Source organism: Cavia porcellus, unplaced genomic scaffold (assembly GCF_034190915.1).
Source record: "Cavia porcellus strain 051 isolate PalLab524CR breed Dunkin Hartley unplaced genomic scaffold, mCavPor4.1 scaffold_10, whole genome shotgun sequence".
Lineage (NCBI taxonomy): Eukaryota > Metazoa > Chordata > Mammalia > Rodentia > Caviidae > Cavia > Cavia porcellus.
Genome location: NW_026947493.1, coordinates 64825519 through 64837893, shown reverse-complemented (window position 1 = coordinate 64837893; position 12375 = coordinate 64825519). Strand labels below are relative to the sequence as shown.

Sequence of the window (12375 nt, the reverse complement as noted above, 5' to 3'; positions counted from 1 at the left end):
TCCACATAAGATCTGTTTCCCCTCACCTTTCCTCAGACATTTACACAAAGAAATCAGCTTATGAGGCACAGGTAATCTGCTGATATCTTTTTTTTTTTTTTTTTTTTTGGTCTTTTTCCTTTTTATCGGTACCGGGGATCGAACTCACGACTGCCTGCTTGCAAGGCAGGAGCTTATGCCGCTGAGCTAAGTAAGTCCCTAGCCCCTAATCTGCTGATAACTTTTTGAATTGTGGGATATTGAGGTTGGGACAGAGGGGCAAAAGTCCTGTTGTCTTCTTGATGTTTATATTTCTCTGCCAAATCTACAGCCTGAAAGCTGACAGAAATTTCAAAGCTCAAATTGTGCATAACTAGTTTAGATCATTTTTAGTGATCTAATTAGTGATCATTTTAATCTTTCATGGTGCTCCATTTTTGTTTCTTTAATCTAGAAGGAATAGCACACCTTTGTCAGTTTACCCTGTGAGAATTTTGTTACAATGGAACTAAGATGAAATATTGGGAATTTCTTGGTTTGAAAAGTGCTGTGTTCACAGGTAGAGTCAATCCTAGTTTGCAGAATTTATTTCCAGTAATACAAGGTCAGAGTTGTGTCTGTCTTTGATTTCTTGGAATCTTTCAATAGAGATCAACTTTTTAAAATCCAACATATCTTTAGGAGACAGCTAGATTTTAAATGCGCCATATTTTTCATATTATCTGGCCCTATTTACAATTGTGTTCTGAGTATATCTTCAGTGATACCATGGATTTTCTTGCGTATTATAACAATCTCTTAACAGCTTTTACAAAGCAAGACCGTGTTTTGACTTGATACTCCTCAACAGATTAGTTGGTGATAGTCCCCCACTTATGAACATACGGCAGTATCAGTTTACTTAAAAAAAAAAACATTATCTTTTGATGAGGGTTAACAGTCAAAAATTTTTTTTAGATTTGGAGGCTCCTGTTATAATAAGGAATATATGAAAAGCTATTTTAGTCTATACCACAGCAATATGCTAATGAAATGTTTGAGCGTTTAAAAAGCATAAGGATGTGCTCCTGTGTCTTAAATATACTTCTTTGAGTGTAGAAAATGTCTGAAAAATGATTGTGATATTCCAACAGTTATTTGGTAAGTAGGGCCACAGACACACAGCGGCTTTGGTAAGAAAGATTTAGGTGAAGCGACATACCTAGTCAGACCTAGTGTGTGTGTGCCAGTTGGAGCGATCCCTTTCAAAACTCCCGTCAGCCTTTTATTGATTCATCCCCACTGCCTACCATTTGACAGTTAGAGGACAATAAAATATCCCCACAATTTCAACAAGTTATTTAAGATCGTGATGTTCAATTTCAGGCCCCAATACACATTTACATCCTATTTTTTTTAGAGCAACACTAAAACCCCAAGTTGTCTAGGTTATCTTTATGTAATGCTTATTACAAATCATTCAGGACACTTTAATACTCCTTTGTAGTGCTATAGTGTTCTTTTTGTACAATATTAGAACATTAATGTAGTAATAGATAAATGAATACCATTTAAAAATTATTCTTTCTGGTTTTGTCTTAAATTTGTCATTCTAGAAACATTCTATAGTCCTTTAAATTAGATTCTGTCACCTTAATGTGCAAATCTATACTGTCTTGTAATAATCTTCACATTTTACTATAGATTCTTGTTAGATACTTTTATTTCCTTCTGGTCTCTTTTCTAGATTGTGAGAATTTATCTCTAGGCATTCTCTCTAGGCCTAGTATATATTGGGGCAGGTGGATTAAGTTATTTGTGGAGCAAGAAATAAAAATAATTTTGCTTTTGATCATTGACTAAAAGCATTCTGTATTCATTCATTCCAGAAGTAGATTTGAAGTGGCCCTGAAAACTCTGTAGTTGTTAGGTGTTCTTTTTATGTATCTCTGTAATCTTGTCCTCTTCTTTATTAACAACAAGGGTATAAATGAAAAGGATTTGGCTTTATTCCTACTAGCTATGTGGCCTTGGATAAATTAGTTGATCTTTCTTAACTCTTCTGTTGTGCAAAATTTAAAGAGTGGCAATTATACCACACAGTTTGGGGGAAGATTAAACAGAACAGCCTATATAAAGATTTGCCTACAATGGGTATTTAATACATGTTTCTTCCATTATTTTGAGTTAGAGGAAAATGGGCAAAAAAAAAAAAAAAAAAAAAAAGACATCACATCCTACACTCAGCATACATTATGGTTCATTGCTTGGTGAAGTAGATATGGCAGTGTTAGAGTCCAGGACTTTTTCTGTACTTTTAGAAAAAAGACCCACCAAATAATCTGCTCTTCTTTTATGATAGGAAACCTCACGATACAGTCCTGTTAGTCTCGAGACTCACTGACAAAGAATACCTCTACTTTAATGATCAGAAATCCACCAAAAACTTAGATTGGAAGTTGTGACTAATATTGATCCTTCTGTATCAGTGTCATTGATTAAGGAACACCTAGCCGTAGAGCAGTAATATATACTCCTGGCTGTGTCTGGTAGGTCATGGGGGTAGCCCCAGGTACTACATATGGTCCCTTGCCCATTCCTCTCTGGCACTCATCTCCTGCACTGCCTCCTGCAGGCGTGAACTAAGTATCTGTGCTTGTTTACGCCCCTTTATAATGTTATTTCTGCCTGGGAGCCCTAGACTGAATTCCCTGAAATGAACTAAATTAAAACTCTTCTGTTAAGTTGAGGGTGTGAGGTATTGTGTCTGTGCGAAGAGAAAACTAACAGAGTAATGTTACATTCCGGCAATGAGTGAAGGTCTAGTTCCTAATTACAGGGCTCAGTTACAGCTCCTAACTCTCACAATGTCTTAATTTCATCATCTGTAACATCCGGGGCCCTGATGGCGCCACTCCCTTCAGCGGTTGTGAGGACTGAGTGGTACATGTGGGTGTTCAGCATCACTCTGGCATAGAGCATGAGCTCAGTAAAGATGGCTTTTAAAAACAGCTGCAATACAAACTTATCTGCTTTCTATTGTGGAATTTATTTTTAAGAGCTCTAATGCCTTCACTAATGGAAAAGAAAAAAATATCTTTAGTCAATGAATTCTAAAAGTGGTTTTAGGCACCAGAATAAATCATTGAACACTTAGTAGGATACAATTATGAGCACTGGCTGTGAAATAACTTATGAAAAATGGTTTTGTTCATTCTGAATACAAGAGGTTTTATAGGAATCAATAGTAATGCATATATTACCACTAATAAAATACATTTAATGACAAATAATGCTAACTGATTTTCTTTTTTTAGTGGTGATACTGGAAATTGAACATACAGCCATTGCACTGAGCTACATCCCAGGCCTTTTTTATTTTTTATTTTGAGACAGAATCTTGCTAAGTCACTGAGTTACTGAGGATGGGCTCCAATTTATGATCCTCAGTATCCCAGAGTTCTGTGATTACAGTCATGCACCATCACACTTGGCTCTTATTGTTAATTCTGAGAGAAAATAACCAGTTTGCACTATTACTGTGTGTCTATTCCCAGGCATCATACTTAGTTTTACCTAGTACACATGGTTGAAAATGGTCAAGGGATATCTCTTCTTGCTTTGGAACAGTACTGACAACTGAATCGCCTCCAGTCCTAATTTTTTAAAGTACAACAGTTTGAAAGATGTGGCAAATGTTTACATTAAATAAAAACTTATTGCAGTAAAAGAGACACTGCCAAGAATGATGGGAAGTGAGAGAAATGAGGGGTACTTTGAAAAGGAAGGTTAACAGCCATGTGTCTCTTACTGTAATAAATTTTTAAATTTAAACATTTGCTGTATCTCTATGTTTTGACCAACCCTCACCAATCAAATGTTTATGGCAATTCCTGTCTAGTAATTACACAGTGTGTCCTCATTCTCATACTTACATTACTCACTAGGTTGTGCACTGTGCAACTTTTATTTCCTTCCAAAAGCCAAAATGACTCTGTGAAAGGTAAATGTTTTGAGGTAGCCTTGATAACACAACTGAAGACACACATGCAAGAAGACATCTAGAACTAGTTCAGAAAGTGACTAAAAATACCAAAACAACAACCCTCTACAAAAAAAGAAAGGAAAAAAACACAATAGAATATGTGTTCAAAGTGAGGGAAGTTCTCTGAGGGAGATTAATTTATTGTAACAAATTTTTAAACTTTAAATTTCACTATGTTTTGACCATACTTCATGTACTGCTGAATTAGTAACCCTGTGTGTATTAATCTTTCAGTGTATTGGCATTGACCTCTGTCTTCTGAACAACCTGACCTCTTTCATGAACAACTCTTGGATGATTTTTCTTTCTCATAGATAGAGATTAATAATCTCACGCTGGGACATTATTTAAGGATACATGATTGTCTCTTGCAACATGAGGACAGTTTCATTCATTTTTCTTGGAGTTGTCCTTCTCTTTAAGCCTATAAGTTGAGACCAGTTGCACAAGATCAACAATTGCTGTACCTACAAGACCTAAGGAACCAGCTGTTCTACAGAGGGGACTCCACAGCTGCTCACCTTCCTCTGGAAGTCAGCCACTGTAAAGTCTGCGGTGCCTGATGAGCTAAAACAGACCATCGCCATGTCTTTGGAGGTAGAAAAGTGTGAGCAGCACAGTGAGAAATACAGTTGCATCATCAGAAAATATGCAGATCTCTAACATTCTAATGGGGGCAGCTATTATTTAACTGTTCTGAGAAACCCTACGGCTTTCTATGAAGAATCCTTTTGTGTCCTGGATTTGAACAAATGGGCAGGTGCCTGTCACATGAATGGGCATCGCCTCCTATCATGTAGTCAGTGCCTGTGAAACAGTGTGTCATACACAGATGAAAGGGATTTCCCAGCTTCCATGTAAAGGTGAGTGTTCCTCAACATCTATAAAGCACATCATACCCATCAAGTATTGTGAAAAAAATCAATTTCCTGTCAGCATCCAGGATCACAAAGTCTAGTTTCTCACTAAATGTAAAAGCAAACATCCAACTTTCCCACACAGAATGTGCCGTGACCGTGAATGTGTTAAAATAAACTAAAATAATAAAATCACAGTACGTCTTGCTTTTCAGTTAGTTAATTTTCAAATTTTTTGCTGCAGCTGAGTCCACCTCATAAATTGTCACCACTCTCTCTGGGGAAAGTGCATAAACAGGGATATAAATATTGGAAATACAAGAGCAGGATTCAGCTCAGGTATGGAAAGTGCTAAACCTAGCAGAGTTTATAAAATGTGCTTATGATAAAATGTGCATGATACTCTATCCTGGCAGTCATATTCAATAACTCCATTTATTTACACACGCATAAAATTTTCATTTTTCATCTAGTACATGCTGAGGGTTTTCATAGTTCTACAATTCACAATTCAGCCATGCAAAATGAATTATGTTCATATATTACTCAGTTTTTCAATTTTTAATTGAGATAAGAGTTTTTAAAGAAATTGAAGTGTATCTTAAAAGTATATATATCTAAAATTTTGACCTAGAAAGATACTCACAGATTTAGTATTTCCTTCAATAACTTCTTCTTCCAGGGGTTCAAGTTTGAGATCCTTCAGAGGAGGAAATGGCAGGAAAAAACAAAACAATGACAGCAAACACCCAGAAATTAGATAGTTAAAACAAGCATCATATATTCACATGCTAGTTTTTTTATGGTGGATGTGCCCAAAGAACCTCATTGTCTAAATGTGATAAAAAAATTCTGATTTTAAAAATTGAGGATGAAATGACACATTACAGTAGCCATTGCTGATTTCCTATCATCTTCTTGTGAAGTCCAGTAATACTTTTATTCTTTGTTTTGATTGGTTTTAGTCTGCTTTGTAGTATTTGATTTCAATATGTGTACGAAGTATACATGTGTATGTGTATGTCACCTACACGTCATGAAGGTATGAACAGCTATTTTGAACAGAGCAAGAGACATTATGGTAGCCATTGTTAATTTTCCTATTGTCTGGTTTTGAAGGCCTATAATGCTTTCATTCTTTTGTTTTGATTAGTTTTATACTGTTTTTGTCTTGTTTGAATTCATTGCTTGTGAAGATATGGACAACTATTTTGAAGAAAACAAGCAGCATTATGGTAACCACTGTTGATTTCCTGTTGTCTTATTTTGAAATCCTGTGTTGATTGCATTTTTTTGTTCTGATCTGCTTTGTTCTGTTTTGTTTTGTTTTAGTCTTTTTAAAATAAAAAAAAAATTAAAAATTGAGGAGGAAATGTAGATTCTGCAAAATAGAAATTAGATAATTTTAAAAAACACCACAAACTTTAAATAAGTCTGATTTTTAAAAATTGAGGAAGAAATGGTAGGCGGAAAAACCCAGAAACTAATTATAGCAAACATTATATCACATGTTAGTTTTTTCATGGTTAATATTGGACTATAATAATCTCATCTAAATGACATGAAATAATTCTGATTTTTAAAAATTTAATTGTTTCAGTAAAGCCTCATTTTGCCCATTTATCACTTGTGAGGAGCTGTTTCATCTGCATTCAATTTTTTTATTACTGTAACTTCATTTCCATGATGTCGATAGAGAGCAAAGGGGAGGAGTGACATACAATAAAACAGTGTGGAAAGATGTAACGGTAAAACAAAGAAAAATTTAGAGTAACTGGTCCTAGCGTGTTGACTTCTTCTGCACTGAAATATGTTGCATTTCTGCTATTTTACTGAAGACAGTAGTCTACTGTAATAATGCATTTACACTGCACCACACATTTTGCTTTACTAAAAAGAAGCGAAGTAAAAAGTAGGTGAAAATACTATTGTTTACTAAGAATAGTATTGTTTACTATTATGAAGTTTACTATTATGAAGTTACTAGTAATAGAAGAGAAGGACTTGTTTAAGACCTTAGCCTCTGGGATGACCCAGTGAATAACAATAATGCCCCCAGTGAAACCAAGTATATAACATTCAAGGACTTCATTCCTTGCATTTCGTCCAAGTGAAGATTATGCATGCTAATTCCTTCAGGTGGATAAGAAACAAACTGAAGATTGCAGAAACTACCTGAACTAACACGAACATGCTAAGCAGTTAGCAGTATTGACCTACTGGCATTGCTGTGGTGGTGCAACTTTGAGGAGGTTATTTATTTTGTCTGTGATTCACTTTGACTGATCCTTCTCTCTCTCCAAGTCTTCCTCCGGCTGGAGTTTTCTTGTCTTTCACATCTCAGCTCAAATGCAGCCTCCTCAAAGACCTTCCCAGACCATTTACTGTAAACATTTGACCTCTTCATCCCAATCACATTGCCCTGCTTTTTTCATAACACTTTCCACTGTCTGATTTTATCTTGTTTCTTAAATTTTCTTACTGGTTTTTTTCTGTCTGTCTCTTCAGAGACCAGAATCTTAGCTGTTTGATAAGCACCATATTCCTGTTGTCACAGTGGTGCCAGACACATAGCAGCTACTCAATGAAGTTTGAATAAATGAATGGCCAGATGAAACCTCCCTCGAAATCACAGCTTTTTTATGAAGGCAAAGTTATATAATAATCAGATGTGAACTGAATATTAAAAAGCATTCTACAGATAGAAACGGCATCATAGTAACATTCTTGACTGCTATTTCCCTGACACCAGCTCAGGGACACTTTTCAATTCTATCTTCTCTGATGCAAGGTGTGAAAAAGATAAACTGTACGACTGTAACATTCCCAGCTACTCTCATTCAAGGGAGGATGTCCTACACTGAGAATAAGAAGGAGAATAAGAAGAAGGCTTTGAGAATAAGAAGGAGGCTTTATTGTTGTCCTTGTTGTTTTTTCAAAATTCAACAAAACGTAAGTATATAGCCATAAATACTTGTACAGGATGAAATGGACAGAAAGAAAACCTGAAGAAACTTGTAGAAATTCCAAGTGCTATTTTTCCTGGAGATGAAAGGAATCTTGTTTGGTTTACAGTTCCCAAAGGATTCATCATAAATACTTAATGCACAGAAAAGATAACACATGTCCCTCTGCAGGCACACTTCTTTTTAACAAGAGATCAAACCTGGTGCCAACCACGGCAGGAAACACGAGCTTCAGCAGCGAGATGACACACACGTAGCCACTGTTTGGCAATTGGGTGGTTTTTCTCTAAAAAATGAATTCAGCTCAGTACAGAATAGGTTGCAGCAGAAGACTGAACTTCCCTGCTTCTTTACTTGTTAAGACAGCTCACGCTGAGCTCTACACAGCTGGAACCCTGCACCTGAAACCATCACATTGTACTTTCAACAAACCTCTCAGACACAGTGCTTGAAATGAAACACTTTCATAGGTAAGAAGTGAGACAAAAAATCTAGGAAAAAGAGACCTGACAGTAAACTTTGGGGAGGAAAGGGTATGACTAAAGCTTGAGCCATTCCCTTAAAAATAACTATAGACATTTTAGATGTCAAATAAGGACAGTTTTCCCAAGAAATTCAAAACTACTTTTAAAAGCAACTTGTGTTCTTTAAATGAAAGCAAAGTTATTTAACAAAAGAACCCTTATGTTTTAGTAAGAGTTAGTTTTCAAAAAGATGCCCTGGATTTCTAGACTTCCAATATGGGAAAACTAATTTCCATAGCTTAAGAATCAGCTTATAGATCAATTGGTGGAAATGAAGAATAAGAAAAGCTGATCTGCAGCAAGCTCCTACTTTAGATGTTTGCTCCAGTAGGAGGTTGATAAATTCAACGAATGAAGACGCCATGGAGAGGGAATGGAACCCTCCAAGACTGTCGCCCCTCGACTGAACTCTTCCAAAGAACCTTCTTTTCAGAGAGCTTTCCTGGGACCCTGGAGTTTTACCTCTGTGGGGACAGCTCTTACGACCTGAAGTCTCTGGCCTGATTTCTCTCCTACTAACATCTGACTGGGTGTTTCCGCCTAAACTTCCTCTTGCACCTTGAAAGAGTAAACAGTTCTAAAAAACTGGTTTGTGTTCTGATCTCATCTCAGAAAGGATCTCTCACTCATCTCTCCTTTTCCTGTTAATGGTATGATTGTCCCCTTCCCATGGTCAGGCTCAAATCCTCAGCCCGTGCTTCCACCGAACTCATTCAATGGTGCTGTTAATTTCATTTCCGATCTTTCAAATCTGCCATTTTCTTTTCCCTTGCTAATTTAGGACAGGTTTACCTCTTGCCATATCCACTGTGGATATGGGATGTACAACCCACACTTTCTTGCCATTGTCTGAGATACCTCTCTGGGGATTGTGAGCTTAGTCTTTTCTTGTTTTAATGCATTTAGCATTTGCCATAGTCCACTTTGCAGACTAAAAGATATTTTTAGTTTGTCATTGAGCTGTTAAAAAATACTAAGTGCATCCTGTTGTCTTCAAGACAAAGTCCAAATCCCTTAGTTGATTACATAAGGGCATCCATGGTCTGTCTGGCCCCCATCCATCCATCTATCCACTCTTCCATCCAAGCTTATTTGTCACTATTTTCTAAATGAAAACTAAACCAAGCCGATCTACTTGACCTTTGCTCATGCACTGCCTTCTCCAGTTGTTCTTATGTACTAAAAGTTTACCTATGATAACTAGGAACATATAATTTTAAAGATCTCTTCATACCATCCTAACTTGCTTGCTTGCACCCTAGTTTGCTTGCTTACTAGCAAGTTGAATGCCAAAACCATCAATTCAACTAACACAATAATTCCCAGAAGTCAAGTGTGAACAGCATAGCCTTTTCCTGAATTTAGTTTGAAAGAGTCTCAAAACTTTATAACTAGAATATCACTAAAAGCTGTCATTAGCATCACTAAAGCATCAGCAATCTATATCACTTAGATAACCTAAGTCAGAAAGTGCAGTTGATTTATTTAATTCTTAACCCTTTATCTTATTTTAAATGTAACTGGAAGCAGAGGGAAGAGAGAGAATTAATGTGAGCTCCTTTGCTTGAAGAAAAACAAACTAAAACCCCCAATAACTACTTAGCAGATTGAGAGAATCACTGAGTTCATGACTGTTATTGTATCCTTGGGGCAGCTATGGATACTGAGATAAAGGAGGAGTATTAGCTAAGGATATATCTTGAAAAGTAGAAAAGAGAAGATATAAGAGGAGTCACATACCTTCTTCTCCAGTCTATCAATTAATTTCTGGAGTCTGTTTATCTGGGTCATCCACTGGTTGTCTTCTTCTAGCAACCCTTGAAGGAAAATGTGAAGGCAAGATGTGAAATTTTAGATAGAAGAGGAATGCTTGATTATCCCTCCTTTTACCCTGAAGGAAGAATAGAGTATTTTGGCTTATAAATACATTTTTAAAAATGTATTCCACTGAGTGTTTTCTAAATTATTGATTAGCAGTGATCCATACTTTTTTATTTTTTTAAAGAAAATAAAACTTTATAAAATAAAACAGAGCAAAGCCAACCAAAACAAAACAGTGAGAGTGATCAGAACTTCAAAATAGGATAATAAGAAATCAACAATGGCTACCATAATGTATCTTGTTATCTTCACAAGAGTTCTCCACACTATCAGACATAGTAAAATCAAATAAAACAAAACAGAACATTAAATTAAAAAAATCAAAACAAAACAAAACAAAACAGTAAGAACAATATTGGATTTCAAAAACGAGACAGAAAGAAATTCCCCATATTTGCTATGTTGCATATTATTATCCTCCTCATAGATGCTCAGACTATCAGTATTAAACCTGCAAAGTTAATCAAACAATACAAGCATTTAGTTATTTTTTAAAGAGATCTATACATCTTAGTGGTTTCACTTTTACAGGCTGACTTTTTATTAGAACACATAAAAATACAGATTATTGGGCTACCTTGCAACATTTTTGTAGGTGCACATAATGTGTTTTGATCATATCCAGACCCCTCTTGGTCTCCCTCTCTTCCTTTCCTCTTCTTTAATAATCTCTCACAGGTCTGCTTCTAATGTTGTCTACATCAGCCTTTGACGATCAGGACAACAGATCCTGCTTATTCATTTTTGCTAATCTATAAGGCAGTTGGTTTTCTTTTGAAAAAGGAAAGCATCAATGAATAATTCTAAAGTTACTTCTAGAGCAGTGGCAGGAGTCAATAAACACCAGCCCTAACGTGGGAGGACATAAATGACTACAATCAAAAAGAAGCCTAAGAACAAGATAACTGTCCCCCCCATACACTAACTCGATGGATTCTCTAATCACGGTTGAGTCTTTCATTCTATACATTCATGTGTGTGACATTTACATACAAATCTATGAGGCCTGTCAAAATATAGAGTGAATGCTTGAATTAAAAAATTGGTTCAGAAAAAGACTATAATAAGCTGCATTCTGAGAGAGAGGGAGACAGAGATAAAGAGACAAAATCAGTATATTGGCATAATCTCCACCCCGTAGTCACCCTCATTTCAAAAAATACTTATTCCATTGTTCTTGGAGGTTTCTGAAGCAGGTTTGGAAGTTTTTTCTTGAGTTGTTTATGAGGTGTGATAAAAACCATGGTGAATGCTGCTGTTGAGTGCCATCCATCAGAAAGACGGGTAAAAACACTGCCTTGTGGTCTCATTGATTTTATTCATTAGATCTGGCGCTCTACAAGTGCTGGTTCTTCCCCAAAGTCAAAATGATCATAGGTTTTGAATCCATTCTGGAACATCAAGGTAGCCATGACAGTGCAACTAAAGACACTCATGAGAAGGGACTTCCAGAGCTGCTGCGGACGTGGCAAGAGCAGTGGGGTAAGTGTGACATGGGGAGGGGAATGGCTCGGTTCTGTGAGTGCTGAGTTTTTAGCCGTGAAATACTTTTTAATGATTTAGGCCTTCACCATATTTTCAATCATACCATATCTGTGTGTACAACGCATAAAGTGTATGTTTTGTATTTACTGTATTTGTAACTTACGTATGTATGTGTGTATATCTAGTATCAGATTAAACATAATAGAAATTCCCCTGTGGTTATTTTGTTGGTTTAATGTTACTATGCAAAGCTGGGGCTTTCCAATTGTGGTCTGACTCCCTGCACAAATTTTCTTGCTCCTCATTACAGCTTGCTCAAACTCCTTCCACAGTGTTTATTGAAATGAGAGTGTGATTGAATTTATGACTATATAAATTTTTGCTTTATCTTTGAATGCAATGAAGTCAATACCTAAACTATAAAAGAGTAGTGCTTCACATCAGAATTCACTTTTCTGTCTTCTTGGGGGAAGAAGTCCGCCAAATAAATTAGGATGCAAAAATGTCAGTTAACACTGCCGCCAAAAAAGAGACTGCGAGAGAGAGCAAAAAGGAGAAACAGAGAGAAGATGGGGGCAGATAGGAAGAGACAGACTGTGTAAAGAAAATATAAATATATAAACAATTTTTATGTTTACTTTTTTCATTTCCAGTCCAGG

The 12375-nt window shown here is 36.2% G+C and overlaps 1 protein-coding gene across 2 annotated transcripts in view; it reads right to left on the bottom strand.

Annotated features, from left to right (window-relative positions):
- The window catches only part of Necab1 (N-terminal EF-hand calcium binding protein 1), a 157428-nt gene that overhangs the window by 19770 nt on the left and 125283 nt on the right, over nucleotides 1–12375 (bottom strand). For both annotated transcript variants that reach the window (XM_003479884.5, XM_063257540.1), the window contains exons 8-9: nucleotides 10091–10167; nucleotides 5507–5560 (exon numbers count right to left, since the gene is read on the bottom strand). In XM_003479884.5, the coding sequence (XP_003479932.3) occupies nucleotides 5507–5560; nucleotides 10091–10167 (131 nt within the window). The remainder of the gene's footprint in view (nucleotides 1–5506; nucleotides 5561–10090; nucleotides 10168–12375) is intronic.